At 35.9% G+C, this 19,626-nt stretch overlaps 1 protein-coding gene across 2 annotated transcripts; it reads right to left on the reverse strand.

Annotated features, from left to right (window-relative positions):
• Positions 1–13,257: 13,257 nt before the first annotated feature.
• Positions 13,258–19,588, reverse strand: LOC106659788 (LIM domain kinase 1). 2 transcript variants are annotated; one of them, XM_014382481.2, is made up of 11 exons: positions 18,720–19,588; positions 18,471–18,603; positions 17,931–18,389; positions 17,554–17,646; positions 16,975–17,107; positions 16,339–16,577; positions 16,036–16,264; positions 15,600–15,936; positions 15,018–15,526; positions 14,618–14,872; positions 13,258–14,553 (listed from the first exon to the last, which is right to left on the reverse strand). In XM_014382481.2, the coding sequence occupies exons 1-11, from the start codon at positions 18,748–18,750 to the stop codon at positions 13,681–13,683; spliced, it is 3,291 nt and encodes a 1,096-aa protein (XP_014237967.1). In that variant the 5' UTR covers positions 18,751–19,588; the 3' UTR covers positions 13,258–13,680. The 2 variants fall into 2 exon arrangements, with proteins under 2 accessions (XP_014237967.1, XP_014237968.1); XM_014382482.2 differs by lacking the exon at positions 17,554–17,646.
• Between the last annotated feature and the right edge of the window lie 38 nt (positions 19,589–19,626).

Below are 19,626 nucleotides of genomic sequence, written 5' to 3' on the forward strand. Positions count from 1 at the left end.
AATAATAATAATAATATATTTGCCAATTACTCCTTCTCAGTACAAAAATTATACAGAAAAGGACCTACAGAGAGCGAGAACGCCCGTACATAGGATTGGTCCAAACAATGAATAGAAATAATGAAATATAATAAAAAATAATAATAAAAAAAAATAACCTGAATAAAATACAAAAATCCGGAGATTAATTCAAAATAAAAAAACAACATAATCACAGTCAAATTTAAAGTATGTAACCTTATAGTGCTACTATATCACAGTACAAAAAAAGAAAAGAAAAGAAAGGGAAAGTGTTTATAGCTCACTCGGACTATATAGTTATTTTTAAAGTTTTAATGTAATTTTTTACTTTCGCTTTCACTGCACTATCACGTGTTAGGTTCTTCAGAGAGTTTGGAAGTAAATTAAAAAACTTGGCAGCCTGGTACACGTAGCTTCTCTGTCCAATCGTAAGCCTCTGTCTTGGTAGTGTTAAATTCTTGAATCTTGTATTGACCTGTTTATTTATAAATTCATAACTGTGCTGTCGGTACTGTTTTAATATTGCTTTTGTAACGAAAGCCAGCCGCAGATTGGGTGGTTTAAATGGGTCAGAATCATTTATTTTGATTATTTTCATTATCCTTGCTTGCAATCCTTGTAGTTTTCTCAATGCAGTCTCGTATGCCATAAGTAGCTACGCTGTGGAATAATCCATAGTAGATTTGCCGCAGTTGACTTCGCGAGAGTATATGTTGTAGTCTGTAGAAAACATACAACAGATATTTTGTCCTATTTACGATTTTATCGATATGTCCAGACCATCTCATGCAACAATCAAAAATAACTCCTAGGTACTTGGCACTATCAACTCAAATATTAAAATAATTCCTGGATTAGTGTAGAGTGATTCAAAAGTAAAAGTGACCATGAACTTTTTTGTTGAAAATTGTCCAAATTTTCAGAAAAAATGCATCCCAAAGTGATTGGAACTATCTAGAAGAAAAAAAAGTGGAAAAAAACTTGAAAAGAACAAGAAATCTAATCGAGTTCGAACTGGACTTTCATTTCCTAAACTATGTAAAAAGCTTCCTAAAGATGTCAACTACTGACTGATAAAGTTTTGTAATGGGTCTTAAAGTTTAACGCAATGTAGACAACAATGTGTAGCGAAAAACAAGCAAAAAAGGAGAAAAATCGTCCCAAAAGGCCTAAAATCACCGAAAGCAGACATTTTTAGACCTTGTTGATGATTGAAAATATTGTACAAACAAATCGAGTTCGAGAAAATTATATTTTAATCATCAAAATACACGTAATTAAATCATCAGACATGAAAAAATTCCATAAAATATTATTATCACTATCACGCACTTCGGACTGCAGTCGACAAGCAAATATTACGTAAATCTTCGTTCGTCAATGATTTATCGATGATCATCTCACAGCACTCGAGTGGCAGGCAGCAGTGCGTCAGCTCCATAAAACACTCTAATGCCCAGCAACGGAAAAATCCTCTCGAAAGTTTTTCGCACAGATGTAAAACACAAGCCTTTCTAGGTTCTTTGGGGAGCCCAAAAATTTTGTCCGAGCTTATGAACTTGTAGCAGTCCGCGTATGTGAGTAGTTTCGCCGCTTCTTTGGGTCGTAATTGGATCAAATCGTAGAGCGACAGACTAGAATTTATCATTATTTCTTTTGTTTCTATCGCCATCTGCTCCTCATCATTCCAATATTCTTCTGGATTCGTTGAATTTTTTAAAAATCCATAGACATGGAAAAGATTCATTATGTTCAAGGCGTGGTTACGGGTTATTTCATATCCTCCGTTTTCTAGATGATCCATGTTAGCCAGAAAACCAGATATTACTTTTAATTTTATTTCAACGGACATGGCTATCCTAGTTTCAAATGGCTCAGTTGTGAAAAGGAAGTTGGACAGATCAGCACCATGATCCACGAGTGCACGGACCGCATTCGGCAAAACATTCGCCACAGCTAATTGAAGTGGTGTCTGACCCGAATTGTCCATAGCGTCGACTTCCACCGCTTGATGTTTTTCCTCATTTATTTTGAAGAATGGCTCCGCTAAATCATCATTTGCATAAAAGTAACAATCATATTGTTTCTTACAAATTAAATGTAATGGTGTAGATCCCTTTGCATTGGCTACGTTTGGTCCAGCACCTCTTCTCAGCAATGATTCGACCACCTCCTTCAAGTTGAAGTCCACCCGTTTCAATGCCAAGTGCAATGCTGTGTTACCCAATTTGTCCTGGGCATCGACCTCCACCTTTTGATTTTTATCTTCGTTGATCTTAAAAAATATCTCCATCAAACCTTTATCATAAAAATTGTGTTCTTTGAAAATATAATGCAGAGGAGTCAATCCATCTTCATCGGCTAAATTTGGATTGGCGCCATTTTCCAGCAGTACTCGCACAATCTTCTGGTTTTCAAAGTCCACTGCATAGTGTAGCGGTGTTTTACCATCTTCATAGACTGAATTCGGATTGGCGCCATTTTCCAGCAGTGCTCGAACAATCTTGTGGTTTTCATAGTTTACTGCACAGTATAGCGGTGTTTTACCATCCTTATAGGCCAAATTCGGATTGGCGCCGTTTTCCAGCAATACTCGAACAATTTTCTGATTTTTATTGTCCACTGCATAGTGTAACGGTGTTTTACCGAAATTGTCCTGGGCGTCGACTTGCAAGGTTTGATTTAGATCTTCATTGACCTTGAAAAATATCTTGAGGTCAGCACCTTCATCATTTTCATCATCTTCATCATCTTCATGATCTTCATCATTTTCATCATCTTCATCATCTTCATCATCTTCATCATTTTCATCATCTTCATCATCTTCATGATCTTCATCATTTTCATCATCTCTATCATCGACATAATGAAATCTGTATCGTGGGCGAAAATGGTGCAAAGGAGTTGATCCGTTTCTATCGACTATATTCGGATTGGCGCCTTTCCTCAGCAGCCATTCGGATACTTTTACATTGCCATTGGATAGGGCATAGTGCAGTGGCGTTTTACCCAGTTTGTCCTGGGTATCCACTCGCCCCGGATGGTATTTTTCGTTACTGACCTCGAATAACATCTCCGCCAGTTCATGGGCATCGGGATCGGATAATTCCCTGCAAATTATGTGTAAAGGTGTTAATCCGTCCTTGTTGGTAATAAAGGGATTAGCGTCTAGTTCCAGCAGCATTTCAACAATTTTTTCCCAGCCAAATCCCAAAGCCAAATGTAGCGGCGTATCACCTGTTTCTCGACAGATGCAATTAGGGTCCTGGCCGAACTCAAGGAAATTCATGACGGTATCCTCGCAACCGGACCGACAGGCTCGTAAGAAATACACTTCATTGGAAAAATAATCGTAATGTCTCTCATAAAATCGGTGGTAGTCCATGTTTATCTTTCTGCGCAATCACACACAAACACAATAAATTATAATAAAATATATTTTTTATTAATTTCACAAAAATTATTTACAAAAATTACCCGTTGAAAATGATACGATATTTTCTTGTCCACGCTACGGCGTCGTAACCTATACTTACAAATCACATGCTACAATCTGTATTAGAAAGTAAAAGCACGAGGTCGAAACTATTTGTGACGTCACTATCATCAGCGCCTCCACAATTTTATTGAGTGGTGGTCGCTGGAGAAGTAAAAACATTCGAATACGGCGCAACTCTAGTTTTCGTAGTTCATACATACAGTTATGGCGCGCATTTTTAAGCAAGTTTCAAGAAATTACTAGCCTCTAAAATTTTTATTTTGCTCTGAGACACAGCTGTTACCTTGAGACTTTTTCCTATACTCTACGTGTTTAACTTTTTCTTCTTTTGCGTTTCCTCAAGTGCTTAAGTTTGTAAGCATTGATGTTCTGAAGAAATGTACGCGATTCTGGCGCTGAAGCTAAAAAATAGGCCCTGAATACCTAAAATCACCAAAAACAGCCATTTTTCTCCTTTTTTGCTTGTTTTTCGCTACACATTGTTGTCTACATTGCGTTAAACTTTAAGACCCATTACAAAACTTTATCAGGCAATAGTTGACATCTTTAGGAAGCTTTTTACATAGTTTAGGATATGAAAGTCCGGTTCTAACTCGATTAGATTTCTTGTTTTTTGTTTTTTTCAATTTTTTCCACTTTCTTCTCTTCTAGATAGCTCCAATCACTTTGGGGTACATTTTTTCTAAAAATTTGGACAATTTTCACCAAAGAAGCTCATGGTCACTTTTCCTTTGGAATCATTCTACACACTGATCCAGGAATTATTTGAATATTTGTGATTTTTCATGAATTTCAAAAGAACGCTAAAATGGCCAACTTTGGGCCTCTGAATAAGTGTCATAGAAGGCCCCAATTTTTCTGCAATTTTTTGGGACAGTTCTGACATCAAATGCAACAAGTTTTTCATATTTGCAGAAAAAAATTTTTTTTGGCCATTCGGCTTCACAGAGAGTTGGCCATATATTGTTCGTGTAATGGCGACTATTTTTACCGAGAGACTAAATACTCCATACTTTAAAACCACGGCATTTATGTATGCGATAATAACCGGCAAAGGCGCTATTCGTTTACATGTAGGTATATTGTATATCTGTCACGTTGTAATACGGTTGTGTGCTATCGCTGCAGCTGCTGCCCAGGGAGAAGCGAAGAAGATGGACGAAGACTGCACGAGAAGCTCCAGTTGCTCCCATATACACGGATGTATTGTACGATCTTTGGTCGCTTTTGTTGCCGCAATAAATCGGGCATGCGCGCGCGCGAGAGAGAGAGAGACAGACAGAGGACGGATTCAATTAAAAAAAAGGAAGAAAAAGAAGAGGAGCATTTCACGCTCGTGCGCGCGTGCATGACAAACGCGAGGTTAAAAAAGATTTCACGAAATCTTCAAACCGATGCTCGCTCGCGACGATGTACACACGTATTATATATATTATAAGACATTCAAAGATCATAAATGAGTCGCGCGGCATCTTTTGATCAGTTATGCGTGCTGCAGCAGAAGAGAGAGAGAGAGAGAGAGAGAGAGGTGCGCGACACATGCACACACGCACACGCTTTCCGGCGCCCTGTATACATGCGCATACCTGCGCCATCCCACAGAGAAATTAGCTATTTTACCTACGATTTATACGGGCAACCATATTGCGTGCATAATATGCACTGCATGTATATCTCAAAGATGAGTATCGCGCAATTTTATAAGTGACGAGGCCGGGATTAATCGACAAAAAAGTTATACGATCGTAAGTTGCTGCCTACGCAGAAGCGACCGTCAGAAATTGTTGTTGAAAAAAAATTCAAAATATTTCCCAGATATTCGGCCCTTACTCTCGTCGTATACTCCTATAGAGTTCGCCGTACAATATATCCATCGAAAATCTCATTCTCTGTCTCTCGCGTGCTCTCTATATCTATCTATATATATGTTTTCTCTCGGACGTGCTCAGCACCGAAACCCTCTCTCAAACGAACATATAGGTATAGTCAACCTCCGCATGCATATTACGACGCGGCCAACGTCGTAATCCTCGCGCCGGCACAATGGCAACGCAGCAGCAGCAGCTCCTTACGTAATCGAGGCATTTGTATTCCGTCCGGTGGAGATTTTGCGCAGCCCTTCGCGCTATCGTACGTGCGCTAGCTCTCTCTCTCTCTCTCTCTTTCTATACATATCTCTCTACTCGAAAGACGTACTTTTCTCATTTCGTTTATGAGCCACGCAGCGGCCCGTGCACATGGAACGCGCGGACTGAGAGGACCGTAACATAAATTCGCCTTTATGCAGCGCATAAAAGTCGCTACGTTGCCTATACATATGTGCGTAATCTAGAGCCCTTCACTGCGTACGATCTTTTTATGCATCGTGCCATTATTAATTTATTACGGCGCGCATAGGTGTATGCGCGCGATCTAATATCGAGAGAGCAGTCGCCTATCATCGAGCCGAATTTGCATTAGTGTACACATATGAAGGCGAGCGGGCCGCGCGCGCGTTCATGAAATCTTGACGAGCACGAGAAAAAAAAGGAGCAGCAGCGGCGGCAGCGGGACTAATACCACCGGATCGACTGCGCGTTCGATAACATCTCCGATCGTCGATCAAATTATCATTTACATGGCGCGTTATAACACGCGGGAGAGAAAAAAATTGCCATTCGATGCTTGCTGCGCGTTCGCAAGAGGTGTTCCTTTCTGCATGTACAACCGAATCCTAGAATCTGGCGCGCGCCGCAGCAGCAGATGATTATCTACTTCGGGCTGCCTTTTTATACCCGACCGCGAGCTTATATACATATAGTGCCATGAATAATGTTCGAATTCGGCGCTAATAAGATTTTTCTCCCGTCGTCGAGCGAGCGCACAGTATCTTCATTCTCTCATGCGCTCGGCTTCAAAAGATTCCAGTGTTTTTTTTCTTTTTTTTTCAAAAACCTTTCGACGCCCGGCTCTTATACCCGATCTTTGCAGTATACGTAGCTTTCAACGAGTTTACAACGATCGTCGCGAGTCGCGCGAGTTTTATGGGATATTTTCTTCGCTCGAGAGACTGCCTTCGCAGCGTTCGTGGTTATAAGAAATGATATTTCAAATGCTCGACCACCGAGGTGGGAGTATTTTCCATATGCCTGCTAAAACAATAGACCGTCGCGTGCGTGCGTACGTTTCGAATCGACAAAGGACCTCCCTGCTTCGGGCGAGAATGTACGATAAATCAGAGCGTTGCCTATGCAACGCACAGTAGGGTGATTCACTTTTGAAAAAAAATTAATTTAACTCGACGGATCCAACGTAAACTAAAAGATTATAGTTTTTAACTAAGATTTCTTACGTGAAAAATTCGAAAAAGTGATTTTAAGAGATTACAATGAATTTTTAAATTTCATTTTAACCTTGAATAATCGGGGCTAATAGTTAGTACAGCTAAATAGGTTTCCAGCTTTTCGAAGAAAGTTTAATCGTTTTTGTAAGTACACTTTTTTTCGATATTTTCCCATAGAATAGAATGCCGTCATTGATTTTACTCAAAAAATCATTCTCAGTGATGAAATGGTCATTTTTTGAAATGTTGAAATATCAAGGAGGCTGTAATGAAAATGAAAAAAACTTAAGATCGAAGTGAAATTTTAACCAATGATAGTTTATGAAATTACAAGATTTTTGATAAAAAAAATTTAGGGTTTCCATGCAAATTTGGGAAATAATGAAATTCAAAGTTTTGTCCTTTTAACAATGAATCAAATGGGAAGTGGCAGTTTTTAGTATACTGAGAGCACAAATCAATTAGCCAGAGCAAAATTTGAATTCCTGACCCATAAATTTGAGCTAGTCAACATATTTTTTAGTCAATCCAATAGGTAAAAAAATTAGATAGTTGATTATTATCATATTTGCCAAAAACCGTAAAAGAGCAGGGAATTGAGAAAAAGGGTAAAAAACAGCGTAGTTTTGCTGATTAGAGTGAAAAGATTTAATTGACCACGATCAGCTTTCGGCTACCTCCTTTTTATGGCAAAAAAAGCTTTGCAGACTATCACAAAGTGATTTTGACAAAGATTTGTTTTTCGCTTCACCTTAGTATACAAGCATTATGAACAAATTTACACTTGGTTTTTTGTCTGCTTTTTAAAGTTTTTTTCCATTTTTAACTTAAAGTCGTTCTTTTTCGAATCGGAAAAAAGCAAATATTAAGGATGTGAAAATAGGATAGGATGTAATGATTGTAAATATTGTACGAACAAATCGGGTTCAAGAAAACTACATTTTAATCTTCAAAAAACACAGTTAAATTATCAGACTTTAGAAGTCAGCTCGAAAATAAAAGTTTCAATCAAGTTTTCTTAATCTTCTACTGAATATTTCTCTAAAAGGCGACCTTAAGAACATCAAAATTAAGTCTTTTAGAGAAATATTTAATAAAAGATTCAGAAAAAAGGATTTAAAAATTGAAATTTTTGGGCTGGAATCGCCATCCTCTCTTCAAAGAGTTAAAAAAGAGTAATTTTTGCGTAAAACTCTTTCGATAAAGTGCTAAGATTTATGTTGAGAATGCAGAATAACTATTTTAAAGAGAGTAATCTAAATTATAAATTACTATCTTTCCTACTTGTCAATTTAGAAAAAGAATTACTCTTTGGAATCGTAGCGCTGCATCGGAGAAAGTTTCTAATAAATGTTTCTCGTGAAAAACTTTTTAGTGATACCAATTAAACTCTTGTGAGATTGAAGGGTATAGAATTTTGAATTCCTATGCAAAAAATGAAATCTTTAACCGAGGTTCAATGTTTTTTACTTTTCATTGTACAGGTGGTCGATGTACCATCTTGCAAAATTTGACTCCACAGTAGCATTATACTAGCTCCCCGAAAGCAACTACAATATACGCAAAATAGGAAATGCTATTTTCGAGTTACTGAATATGAAAAATCGTATGCAGTTCTAAACTACAAAAAAATAAAACTTGCTCTAATAACAAAAAACTTGTAATGCACGTGTTTGACACTCTTTTGATTCACTTTTACTGATCAGGATAACGAATTATTAACAATCTGTCAATGTGATCTAATCCAATTATTCATTTCTATTTCAATTCGATATCGATGTACTGAGACATTCAGTGCACTTCATGCGCCTTCCAATTCGACATTTCATAGTTCGTGTATCGTAATGTCAGTCGCAGCGCATAGGGCAGCGTTCTCACACACGATTTTTGCCTTTTTGCGCATAAGCGCGAAATAAAAAGCTGACATTTTTTCATGCAGAAAATCGATCGGCGCATTGCTCGGCAATTCGCAAATTTGTGTAAAAAGACATAAAAGATAACCCCGAGAGTGAGACATATCTGGCACTCAGCTACGTTAAAAGGTATCGGATGAAAATGTGATAAAAAGATGGATGTAAAATAAAAAACCCCATTTAGGAGACGATGAATTTAACGCACGTACACAGAATTGATAATGATGAAGACCGAGAAGGCGCGAAGGTATTATAAGGCCTTTGGCGAGGACACCGCAAAATAATCATGCTCAAACGATTAACCATACGTCCTCTTCTCTCTCTCTCTCTCGTTTGTTCAATCTCCGTCTTTCTTTCTACAATTTTAGTTTTTGTTGCTGCCCGTGACGTAAATACGAACTTGTCGTTGATCGCGGAAAGGCAGCCTGTACTAAATACGTGTTAGAAATTTCATTCCTCGTTTCTTGGTAAAAATGCACCCAAGCGCGTAACGTGCGAGCTCGCAAAGCGAATCTTGGTCGACGAATCTTTTTTTTTCTTTTATTTTCATTTTGTTTTCGTTTACTGACCGGCTTTGAAATGAAGCAATTTCGCGAGACGCACACTTTGGCAGTTTTATTCGATTGATTCTGGTTTTTTCATTTTTTTTTTTTTTGAGATCAAAAGTGTCGTTTAACGCTAATCAAGCGCGTGTATAGTAGTTCGATTGCCCTCTTTGCTAATGACTTCTACGAGGGTCATTGTAAAACTTATGCAATAACATATCCCGTGCTATAAATATATATTTTTGAGTGTTAATTGCGGAGGATGCTTGTGCCGGACGATGTAAATGTGTCGCTTATGCAAATCGATTTACAGAAACACAACGACACGGGTTCGATTCAATGATTCTTATCTCTTACTTCCGTTTCTTTTTTTTATTTAACTTAATGTATACCAGATCTATGTAAATATAACGTTATGTTAATTTTTACTTTTTCCCCGTTCCAGAATATGTGACAGCTAATTCGGAAGTGTTTGGTATACGTCGACACGAGCAGTACGACATCGCATTTATTAAGAAAAACTCAGAAGTGGCTTTTAATTCCGGCTTGAATCCCCGCACTAGACGATCGCTTTAAAATTCGAGGAGTAGCGATTGTTCGATCGGCTTCAAGATACAATATATGAAATTTCATTTTTGGAAGCACGACAAACTAATTCAAAGAAATTCTGTGAGTATTCATGAAAACATAGTCAAAGGATTTTAAAATGTATATAATGCACACGTGCATGACAATAGTATCTAAACCAAACATTCTTTATGACGTATCAGCCGGTTATTGTAAAATTGATAACGGCTTTGTTAGCTTCTTGATTAGAAATGAGCAAATTCACGTAAGAGTCACATCCTTCATTCGATCGAGCGTTACACGAATTGTAGTAGATACGTGAAATCGCAACCCTTTTTACATTTCAACAATATTTCTGTAAGGTGGTTGTCGAACGATTTATGATTTTTCCGATTTTCGTTCACATTCATTAACGCTCTGAAAGAAAATGGCATATATGAGTGAATAAATATTATTCTGCGTCTGAAAAAGTATTATTAGAATTCAAAGGAGTAGATTCTTTTACCTGCAACATCATCAAAATTAGTATTCAAAGGGAGTACAATCGTAAAAAGTAATCTTGCGAATGTTACTCGGAAGTTTTCAAAATTCATATGACGACTTTTCAGTTCAAAACAGAGGCATGCCTTTGCACTATAAACTCTTCAAAAAGCACAGAGTTTTTCGTTCCCCATCGAATATTTTGATAATATTTAAAGTATAGCTTTGCTAGCACTTGTAAGAATAGACACTTTAAATAAAAACTTGCTAAAACATAATTTAAAAGAACTTGATGTTTTTTTTGCAAGTACGCTTATAGATATCAGTATAATAGATTCAACAATTATTTACTTTACAAACCTATGAGAACAACAGGGAAAAAATACACTCCACTGAGATTTAAAAATACATGTGCATTTTATTATATATTTTCAAGTATGTTATATCCATACATTCACATACACATATGTAGAAAAACCTATTCGCATTAAAATTTCCTTAATTTACATGTATGGAAAAAATATAATGTACATTTTTAACAGCATGAAACACATAATTATACTTCTAATAATTGATTACTGGCGCCCGGATTTAAAAAAAAAACACGAATTTTCGAGAGGCTTTGTAAAATTTAGGCTTTTCACAAAATGTCGCGTATGCATGTGAATTCCATAACTTTTAATGCAAATGGCAGCATTTCGAGCGTTAAATATAGCACGCTAAATAATCATTTCTGATTCAAAACAAAGGCACTAATTTACTAAAAACATTTCTAGAAAAATGTCCATGATCGAATAAGTGAATTACGTTGCTAGAATAATGACTAATATTCAACATTCGATGTATCAGGAAAAATGATGAAAACTAGAAATTCGCTTGCAAGTATCAAAGACGTTGTTTTACCTTTTAAAATACAATTTTTATTTCATAATATTTATTGCCATTGGTCTTTATCTGGATGAAAATATTCATCGCACAAACGAGGTATGTCTGAAACGTTTCAAGTCAACTTCGCACCTTCACCGCCTAGTGTAGTTTAACGCTTTCGATTGCAATTCTATAATATTTGGCATCATTGTAGAAAAATATTAAACTCATAAATCACCGACAATCTTGTGATATTACAAAATATTTCAAAAGTTCATAATATCAGACAGAAGCCGAATAGTTTAGAATTCGTTTAATTAGGTAACAATATTTATTCGAATTGGTATTAACAGTTTGAAATTTAGTTACCATCATATTTGATGAATTGTTAGTATTTAATCAGTCGAATTCCTTTGAGTTTCTTTTAATATCGCATTTAAGAAAACTTCCATTTTGATTCTTCAAAAGCTCTCAATTTTATCTTTTATAAAATACAGTTTTATTTATAAGACGCTCTTAATATGCTTAATAATGGTACTTTTATAAGTAGATTATATAATTGCAAGTGAACGTTGAACTTCGACCATATCGTAATTTTTGGATTAGCAACCCACTCAATCTGCTGAATAGATATATTTTTATGCAAATACCTAACTGAAACAATAAATTTATAGATTACAACAATATTTCAATAAAAATCTGTTTAACTGTTCTATTGTAAGTTATCTATAAAGTTAACGAAGAAGTTTATAAACAGGTGCTTCCGTTCAAGATAATATATATTTTAAATTGTATACATGTAAACGTATAAGTATTTACATATCAAAACGTTTTGTACATTTTAATCCATCTCCAATAACAAGGTTGTTTTATTATTGCCAAGATCATTTGTTTTAGACGTTTTCAACTAGTGAGAATTGCAAAATGGTAGTTAAAATATATATTATGACTTCGTAATTGGACATAGTAATGTATCATTTTAATAATGAACCGGATTTCTTGCATAAACCGGCCTTGAACATCAGTCCGAAGTCGCAGAGTCTCTCAATTTTTCTGGAAAAGTTACGTTTAATTTGTTATGGCAAATATTTAAAAAATAATTGTCTAAATAGTTTTAATTTCTCAATTCATCATTTTATGGCTTATTATTTTCATCTTAGATATGAAAATAAATTTAGTAATGTTTACATACCATATGATATGTATGATCTTTGTATTCTTTATCCCTAAGGATGCTCTACTGTTTCACTTTCTCATCTACATTCATTGTAACTTTTATTATCTTTCATATTACTCATGTTGTACTGAATTCATTTTAAATGTTGTACTTTGATAGTTGTACTTTTCCAGAAAAAATGTATTCTCCATTGACAAAAATATACATGTATTTTATTATTTGTAATTTATAAAAATTACAAATTTTATGTGCGCAAAATATCTAAACATGGATTACTACAAGCTTCTTTACACTTCTTATGATTTTAGGAAAGCGGTTCACTAAAAATATCCTTAAGCGATAATTTTTATGTACGTTTCTTTTATCTGAACTTCTACTTTTTACGTAAACTCAAAAAGCAACCAAAATACTCGACTTAATACACAGATGGAATGCTTCATTCGATATACGTAATGAATATCACTATGTTCAGCTAGAAGTGAACATCTTACGATACATTTGAATATCAACTACTTTTATTTGTAACTTTATTTCAATAAACGATAGAAAGTTTATTAATTATTACGTAGCACATTAATATTTTTCAATTTCTCTCGATAAATTTTATTTTTTAAACCATAAAGTTTTGTCTTTAATTTTATAATAGCGATAACTAGATTGACTTATATACAACTATATTCTTTTAATATACTCTATATGCGGAAACCGCTGTAATACTGATTGGACAAACGTTTCGTTTGATATACGTCTGTCATAAGACAAAATTTATATAAAATGAATAACCGCAAATAACAACAATAAATTATATAAGGATCCATTAATACTACAAAAAAATAAAAATAAAAATATAATAAAAATTTAACTTTTTTAAAGCTAAAATAAGATGTACTTAAATAAACTATGAAAAAACTACTTGAAAAATGTACATCTGAAAAATAACTATGTAATACCTCAATCAAAATCTCTCGTAAACTAACTACCTTACATAGTTCTAGCAGTAAAAATAGTTTGCTCAGAACTTAGTCTTTTAGAGATTCTTAGCTCAGAGTCATTTCTCATAAATAAAGTATAATTTTAAATTTTAAATTGTAACATTCAATCTTAATATCATACAGTCTTGAAGGATTATTGCATTCATCTTCGAAAAATTACAATTTAAGCACGAAGCAATGAACATTAGCTGACTTCATAACATTATTTGTCGAACAACTTTTTAAAAACATCAAGCCAAAATAATGCAGTGTACAATCTCTTTAGTCTTTCAGCTATATTTCATGTGCGCGTTGCTCTCAAAGAGCCGTGCTTTCAAATGGCGACGCTGGTGGACATTGTTCTGGGGTTCGACAAAGTTCTTGAAGTATTGCTGCCGAGCCGTCTCGAATCTTGGCAAGATCGACATCGGCGAAAAAATCACTTTTCATCGTACCCAGTGCACTGTCCGAACCGAAGCTGTCCTGACGTTCAGCTTTTTTGTACCCATAAAGAACGAAATCACTCAAATCATTTTCGATCAGCTTGGCATTTTCGTCTTCTTTCATTTCATCTTTCGATTTTTCGGCTGTTTCGGAATTTGATTCGTCAAATGAGAAACTTTCAACGTAACCGAGATCTGATTTGCCTCTCCTTCGATTTTTCCGTCGACTGCTTCTTCTCTGTTGCGATGTCGTTTTCAACTTCTGTTTTCGTTTTGGCGATTCCTCGGTCGTTTCATTTTCCATAGGTTCAATTGTGAAAGCACTTTTTAATGGTGATTCTTGAGTCGGTGATATTTTTGTCCGCCTTAATGAAGTAGTGGTCGTCTTGTTCTTAACGTCGACTTCAGAGCTGTATGAACTGGACGAAGCGTTCTCCTTGTCAGAAGTGGTTACTATTGACTTACTGATTTGACGAAGGTATATTCCAACGAGATTACCCGTAGAATTTAATGATTTAAATTTTGCATTTAAATTTTCTCCTCGCGAATGAGAAACTTCACTGCTGGTAGAATCATCCAATGATTTTTTGGCACTTTCACGATGTACTCTATAGGAGGAACGCTTGTGTTCGTTGCTACTGAGGATCGAAGTGGATGTAGGAACTACAGGTGTTACCTCAACTTGGCCAACGTATTTGACTTTTTCAATAGGTGGATAATTTTCTTGTGTGAAATTTCCAGTGGACTTCTATAAAGCAAAAGTAGAACTTTAATATTTTAAATACTTAACGAAATAATGATTGATTCCTTACTAAATTGCTACAAAGAGAAGAATTGGCACTGCGTCTAGATTCTATAGCAGATAAATCGTCACTGCAACTGGTCTTGCTGCTTTGTCTCGAGTAAATTTTGGATGGTTTATTGATGTTCTGCCCTGTTGCCGAATCTATTGGTCGAATATTTTTTTCTGACACTTTTACATTTTCTTTGCCTTCACAACTTTTCAAGTAAAAATCAGATTCCAAAGTACTATCATCGCAACCTTTACTTCTTTTTTCTTGATGAACCTGTACAATAACGCAAGAGGTTTATCACACGAGATATATAAATAAAGTATAGGTAATTAAAATAAAAGAGGACATCCTACAAGTTCTTGATTAATTATTTGGCTAATAACTTGTGGAAAAAATTCAATAGATCTTGATTATTTACCTGGCCTTCTGTTATGGTCCTCAATTGAGGGCTTAACACTTCGGGTGTAGTCGTTTCACTGTTACTCGGACTGGAGCCTGCATAGTTTTTTATTTCTGAATCTAATCCATCTGGCATGGGTGTATTCGTAGACAAATGCCTAGCCAAAGCTTCCAGCCATCGACCCATAACTTCGAATGGTGGTCTTTTGTCTGGATTTAAGTCACAACATAAAAATGCGACTGTGTAAAAACATTCAGGACAGCTATCGCAGAATTTTTCCTTGAAAGCTCTCTTGTTTAGGCCGAAATCCGACGAGCGAGGTAAATAATCTGGATCCGCCTGCACGCGACCGATGATCTCGCACATGACTATACCGAAACTGAAAATGTCTACTTTTTCATCGTACTTATTACCTTTCATCATTTCTGGTGCCATCCAGTACGGATTACCGACAACTGTGTAACGCTTTTTTCGCTCTTTGCGTGAATTTCGCAATTCACCATCTGATCGTCTGGTATATTTACCAGCTGAAATTTAAAATAAAAATAGTAAAGTTGCCTATAGATACAGAGAGTTTCAATTTCAACTGAATCTACGAACCTGGACTAGTTCGTTCGGGTGCAGTGCCATTTTGAATGATCCTAGCCAATCCAAAGTCAGCAACGACTACAGTCTTATCTTCGCGCACCAAGCAGTTGTGCGAGTTCAAATCTCGATGAATGATGTTCATGGAATGTAGATATGCCATTCCCGCGGCGATATCCTTGGCGAAGGAAGTGCGTTGATCCCACGAAAGCAACTCGCTCGTGTCGTGTAACAAAGCTCGTAGTGTGCCGCCTGGGATGTATTCCGTGACAAGATGTAGCTTTTTATCTTTATATAAAACCCCGATAAAGCGGAGCACGTTATTATGATGAAGCGAACGTAGCACCGCGACCTGTTGACGTTTGATAAATTCGTCAGTTTGTATTTACATTTAATTAGATTCGGAAAAACATTTTCCATTAGAAAAAAAAAGAAACGAGTAAAATTTCACCTCTTTTAGAAAATTTTTCTGTGCTTCTTCATCAACCCTGTATAACTCTTTGAGCACCATTATTTCGTTGGTGTCACGATGCGTAACCTTGAAAACTTGTCCAAAGAATCCCTTGCCCAATAATTCACCCTTTACGAGGTCACTGGCCCTAAATATTCGTTGATTTTTTGGTTCAACCCTGAATGATCTCGTTCGACTTAAATCGCAAGCTGAACTCGTTGGCGACACTCTGAAGTACAAAAATATTGTTCGTCAATTGGGTCTAATTTTAGATTCGAAGGATTCTAACAGTTAAATATTTACCCATCAAGTAATCTAGACATGGAGCTACTTCGTTCTTTTTGTTTTGGTTCCTTGGTTCTGCGTAATGGTCGACTTCTGGTGCTGCTGATGTAACCCTCGTCACGACGCTTAAATATACGCTCCTTGTTGCTATCGGGACTGGTTTTGGGAGTTGAAGTTCGCGAAATCGTAGAAGAGTGCGCCGTTGAAAATGCTGCCGGACGACATGATACTGCATCCGGATCGTGTTCAATGGTTAACTGCCAAAGCGTTATCAAAATTATAATATTTGAACATAATGGTGTTGATGTAAAAATAATACCATCTTAATTGTACACATTTTGGCAGAAAAATATATATCAATAATTTTACTATCAAAAAAATCTAATATTATCACTTCTCAAAACGATCGTATCCCGATTACATAGCGTGCGGAACTACTTAGCGAACTAATTTGATAGTCAAAACATGTGAAATATTTCGCCAACGTACATAACTCAGATAAGATAAAGAAACAATATCATTGTTTATTTTATTTATTTGACGTTGACGGCAATTTTATCGAATCTAAAGTGTAGCACGTTGAATCAGAACACTTTTTACCGCTAGGTGTATTTCAAATATGTTTTTGTAGAACTTGAATAATTGAAAACTCACTTGTAAAACTGTATCGGAATTTCTAATAAGATCTTCGATACTTTCTATAGGTTGATCTTTAACAGGTGTACCATTGACTTCTAGTATTCTATCTCCAATGTGCAAGGACATGAGATCGTTGGACATATTAAGCCTAAAAACAAACATTGATGATCATTTTCGAGTTAAATTTTTCGACTTGACTAGATTTTATTTGCTAGTTATACATGCATAATAATTGTAATTAAAATCAATTGTGTTTTATAATAGAATGTGAGGTGAGTAGACGTCATTATATTATACCTTTGAAATAAATCAAAAATAAGCATTGCTATTCATTTGAATTTGTTACTTTTATAAATAAATTAGAATTATTTCCAATCATCAAAATTTAAGTAAAAAATGTTATTGAATAATTATATCACAAACTATAAGCAAGTTTTTTTAAATTTTTAAAGCAGCAAAAAATATTTACAGATCACATTATCTTTGAATGCTGTTTAAGGCAAAACCAATGCCTTTTATTTATATGTATCTAAATAGAGTTGTAGTTTTGTAATAAATAACATGCAGTCATTATTGATTTATTATTGGTAGTACCTATAATTAGAGAAGTGGCAGCATAATCTAAATAGAACCTCCATCATGGAGGCCAACAGCTTACAGATCTTTCCACGAACATTTCTCAATAACCTGCATTTTAGTTAAGAGTTATTATAAGCTTTAAATAAATGCAAACTATACAAATTAAAATAAATGATGAACATTTTTTAAACATAAAATCTCTAAATATACAAGACATGCGTAGATAGTATCATGCTATATTAAAATATATATCAACCTCAAAACTTATTTAATTTTAATGTTATAGCTTTTGCATTTAAAGTTATAATTTTGACAAACAAATGTGATATTTTACAAGGCGATTGAATATCAAAATATAAGTCAATGTTTTTTTATTGAATTATATTACTTACTCTGAAATTCTGAATAAAGCACCACCACCGCTGTGTGGTCTTGGGTTACTTGGCGCAGTATCTAAAGTCAGTCTGATTCTTCGCTGTTTTTCTTGAAGATTTGTGTTTGGAGGGATTTCTACCAGTCTTATACTGTGTGGTTTTCTTACAAATGGATAGTTTGATTTAGATGTTTTATTTAGAGGTTGCATTTGAAGTTGATAACACCCTCCACAGTATAACTTTGATCTTTCTACAAGTGCGTAGCTCTCTCCATCTCCAATAAAGGTACCACAGGAGTTGCAAGCAAAACATTCCGGATGAAATTTATGTTCTCCAGCTAACATTACTGGACCAGTGATGATATGGCCACAGCCTTGGCAAGCTTCTCCATAAGCTGCCCAATAATCTTCCTTGCAAAATAATAATCCATCTTTTTCAAAATACCAAGAAGATAAAGCATCGTCACACGCTGAACACCTGTTGTAAAAGTTTTATTGTACAAAGTTATCTGGGAATTAAAGTTATTGTATTAGAGAATAAAATATAAAGCAATCGTACCGAAAGCAATCGATGTGCCATTCTTGACCCAGGGCTTGAATAAACTCATCTTCATCAATGGTATTGAAACACCCTGCACATACTGATGCATCTTTTTCTTCTGTGTCACCACCACCACCATCACCACCATTATCTGTAAATTTTTAAAATATTAAACAGTACTCGATACACTTTACTTCAAAACGGCCATAATGAAAAAATTTATAAGCAATAAATTCTTCGATATTGATATTTATGACCTCAACATACCAGAAGAAGTAGCAGCCTGTGACTGCTCCATCGTACGTTTTTGATGATCGACTTTGAGTTCTCGCTGCCCACGAGTTTTTTCATTCGCGAGCTGCTGCTGCTGTTGCTGCTGCCGATGTTGATTGTCGGGACGACCGCTTGCGGCCTCGAGCAGCCAGCGATAAAGTCCTGCGAGCCTAAACTCCGTTTTGTCGTGTTGCTGCTGCAAAGCGATGAAAAATCGTCGAGGAAGGCCAAAACAACGCGTGCATAGCCGCTCGCGCGCACTGACACTGACTCGCAATGCAGCCCTGTATACGTTGCGTATATGCAGATAGTACGTGTAGAGGTAAGCTCTCGTATTATCGTAGCGTCTTCATTGACGATCAATTGCTGCGCGCTGCGACACGATAAATTGAATGAAACATTTATCCGTAATAATAATTAGCGCTCGGGTATCGTGCAGAAGCCAGCAGCAGCCGTACAAGCATCCTTAATGGCATTTTCTCGATTGTTGTTATGATGATACGGGTGCAATTGCTTTTTCGTCGCGACGACGCCACACACACTGACAATGTCGTAATGTTTAGCAGTGCGGTATACGTATCTGTACGTGTATAATGCACACTTATTATATTTCTGTATACACGTCTACGTACACACGCAGATACAGACACATACGCGTACACACTGCACTTACATTCAGTACACGAGATTCGGAAAAGAGAGGTAGACGAACACTGGGCTATGTGCCACGGCGATGCAAACGTATGCGCGCATATAATGCTGCATTTTCACGCATATAAAAGCAACTACTACGTGCACGTATAAACACAGCGCATATCGCACGGAGCGCAAACAAACTCGATACTTTTTCGCACTTGTTTGTATACACGTACGGCACGAAATGAAACTTTCGCTTGAACGC

This window comes from Trichogramma pretiosum, unplaced genomic scaffold, assembly GCF_000599845.2.
Source record: "Trichogramma pretiosum strain Unisexual culture from Peru unplaced genomic scaffold, Tpre_2.0 scaffold21, whole genome shotgun sequence".
Lineage (NCBI taxonomy): Eukaryota > Metazoa > Arthropoda > Insecta > Hymenoptera > Trichogrammatidae > Trichogramma > Trichogramma pretiosum.

Coding starts and splice junctions, on each gene's coding strand:
- LOC106659788 (XM_014382481.2), bottom strand. CDS start 18,750: ATGGAGCAGTCACAGGCTGCTACTTCTTCTG. Junction 17,647..17,930: donor GCTTTATTCAGAATTTCAGA/GTAAGTAATATA, acceptor ACTAAAATGCAG/GTTATTGAGAAATGTTCGTG. Junction 15,937..16,035: donor AGAAAAATTTTCTAAAAGAG/GTGAAATTTTAC, acceptor AAACGTCAACAG/GTCGCGGTGCTACGTTCGCT.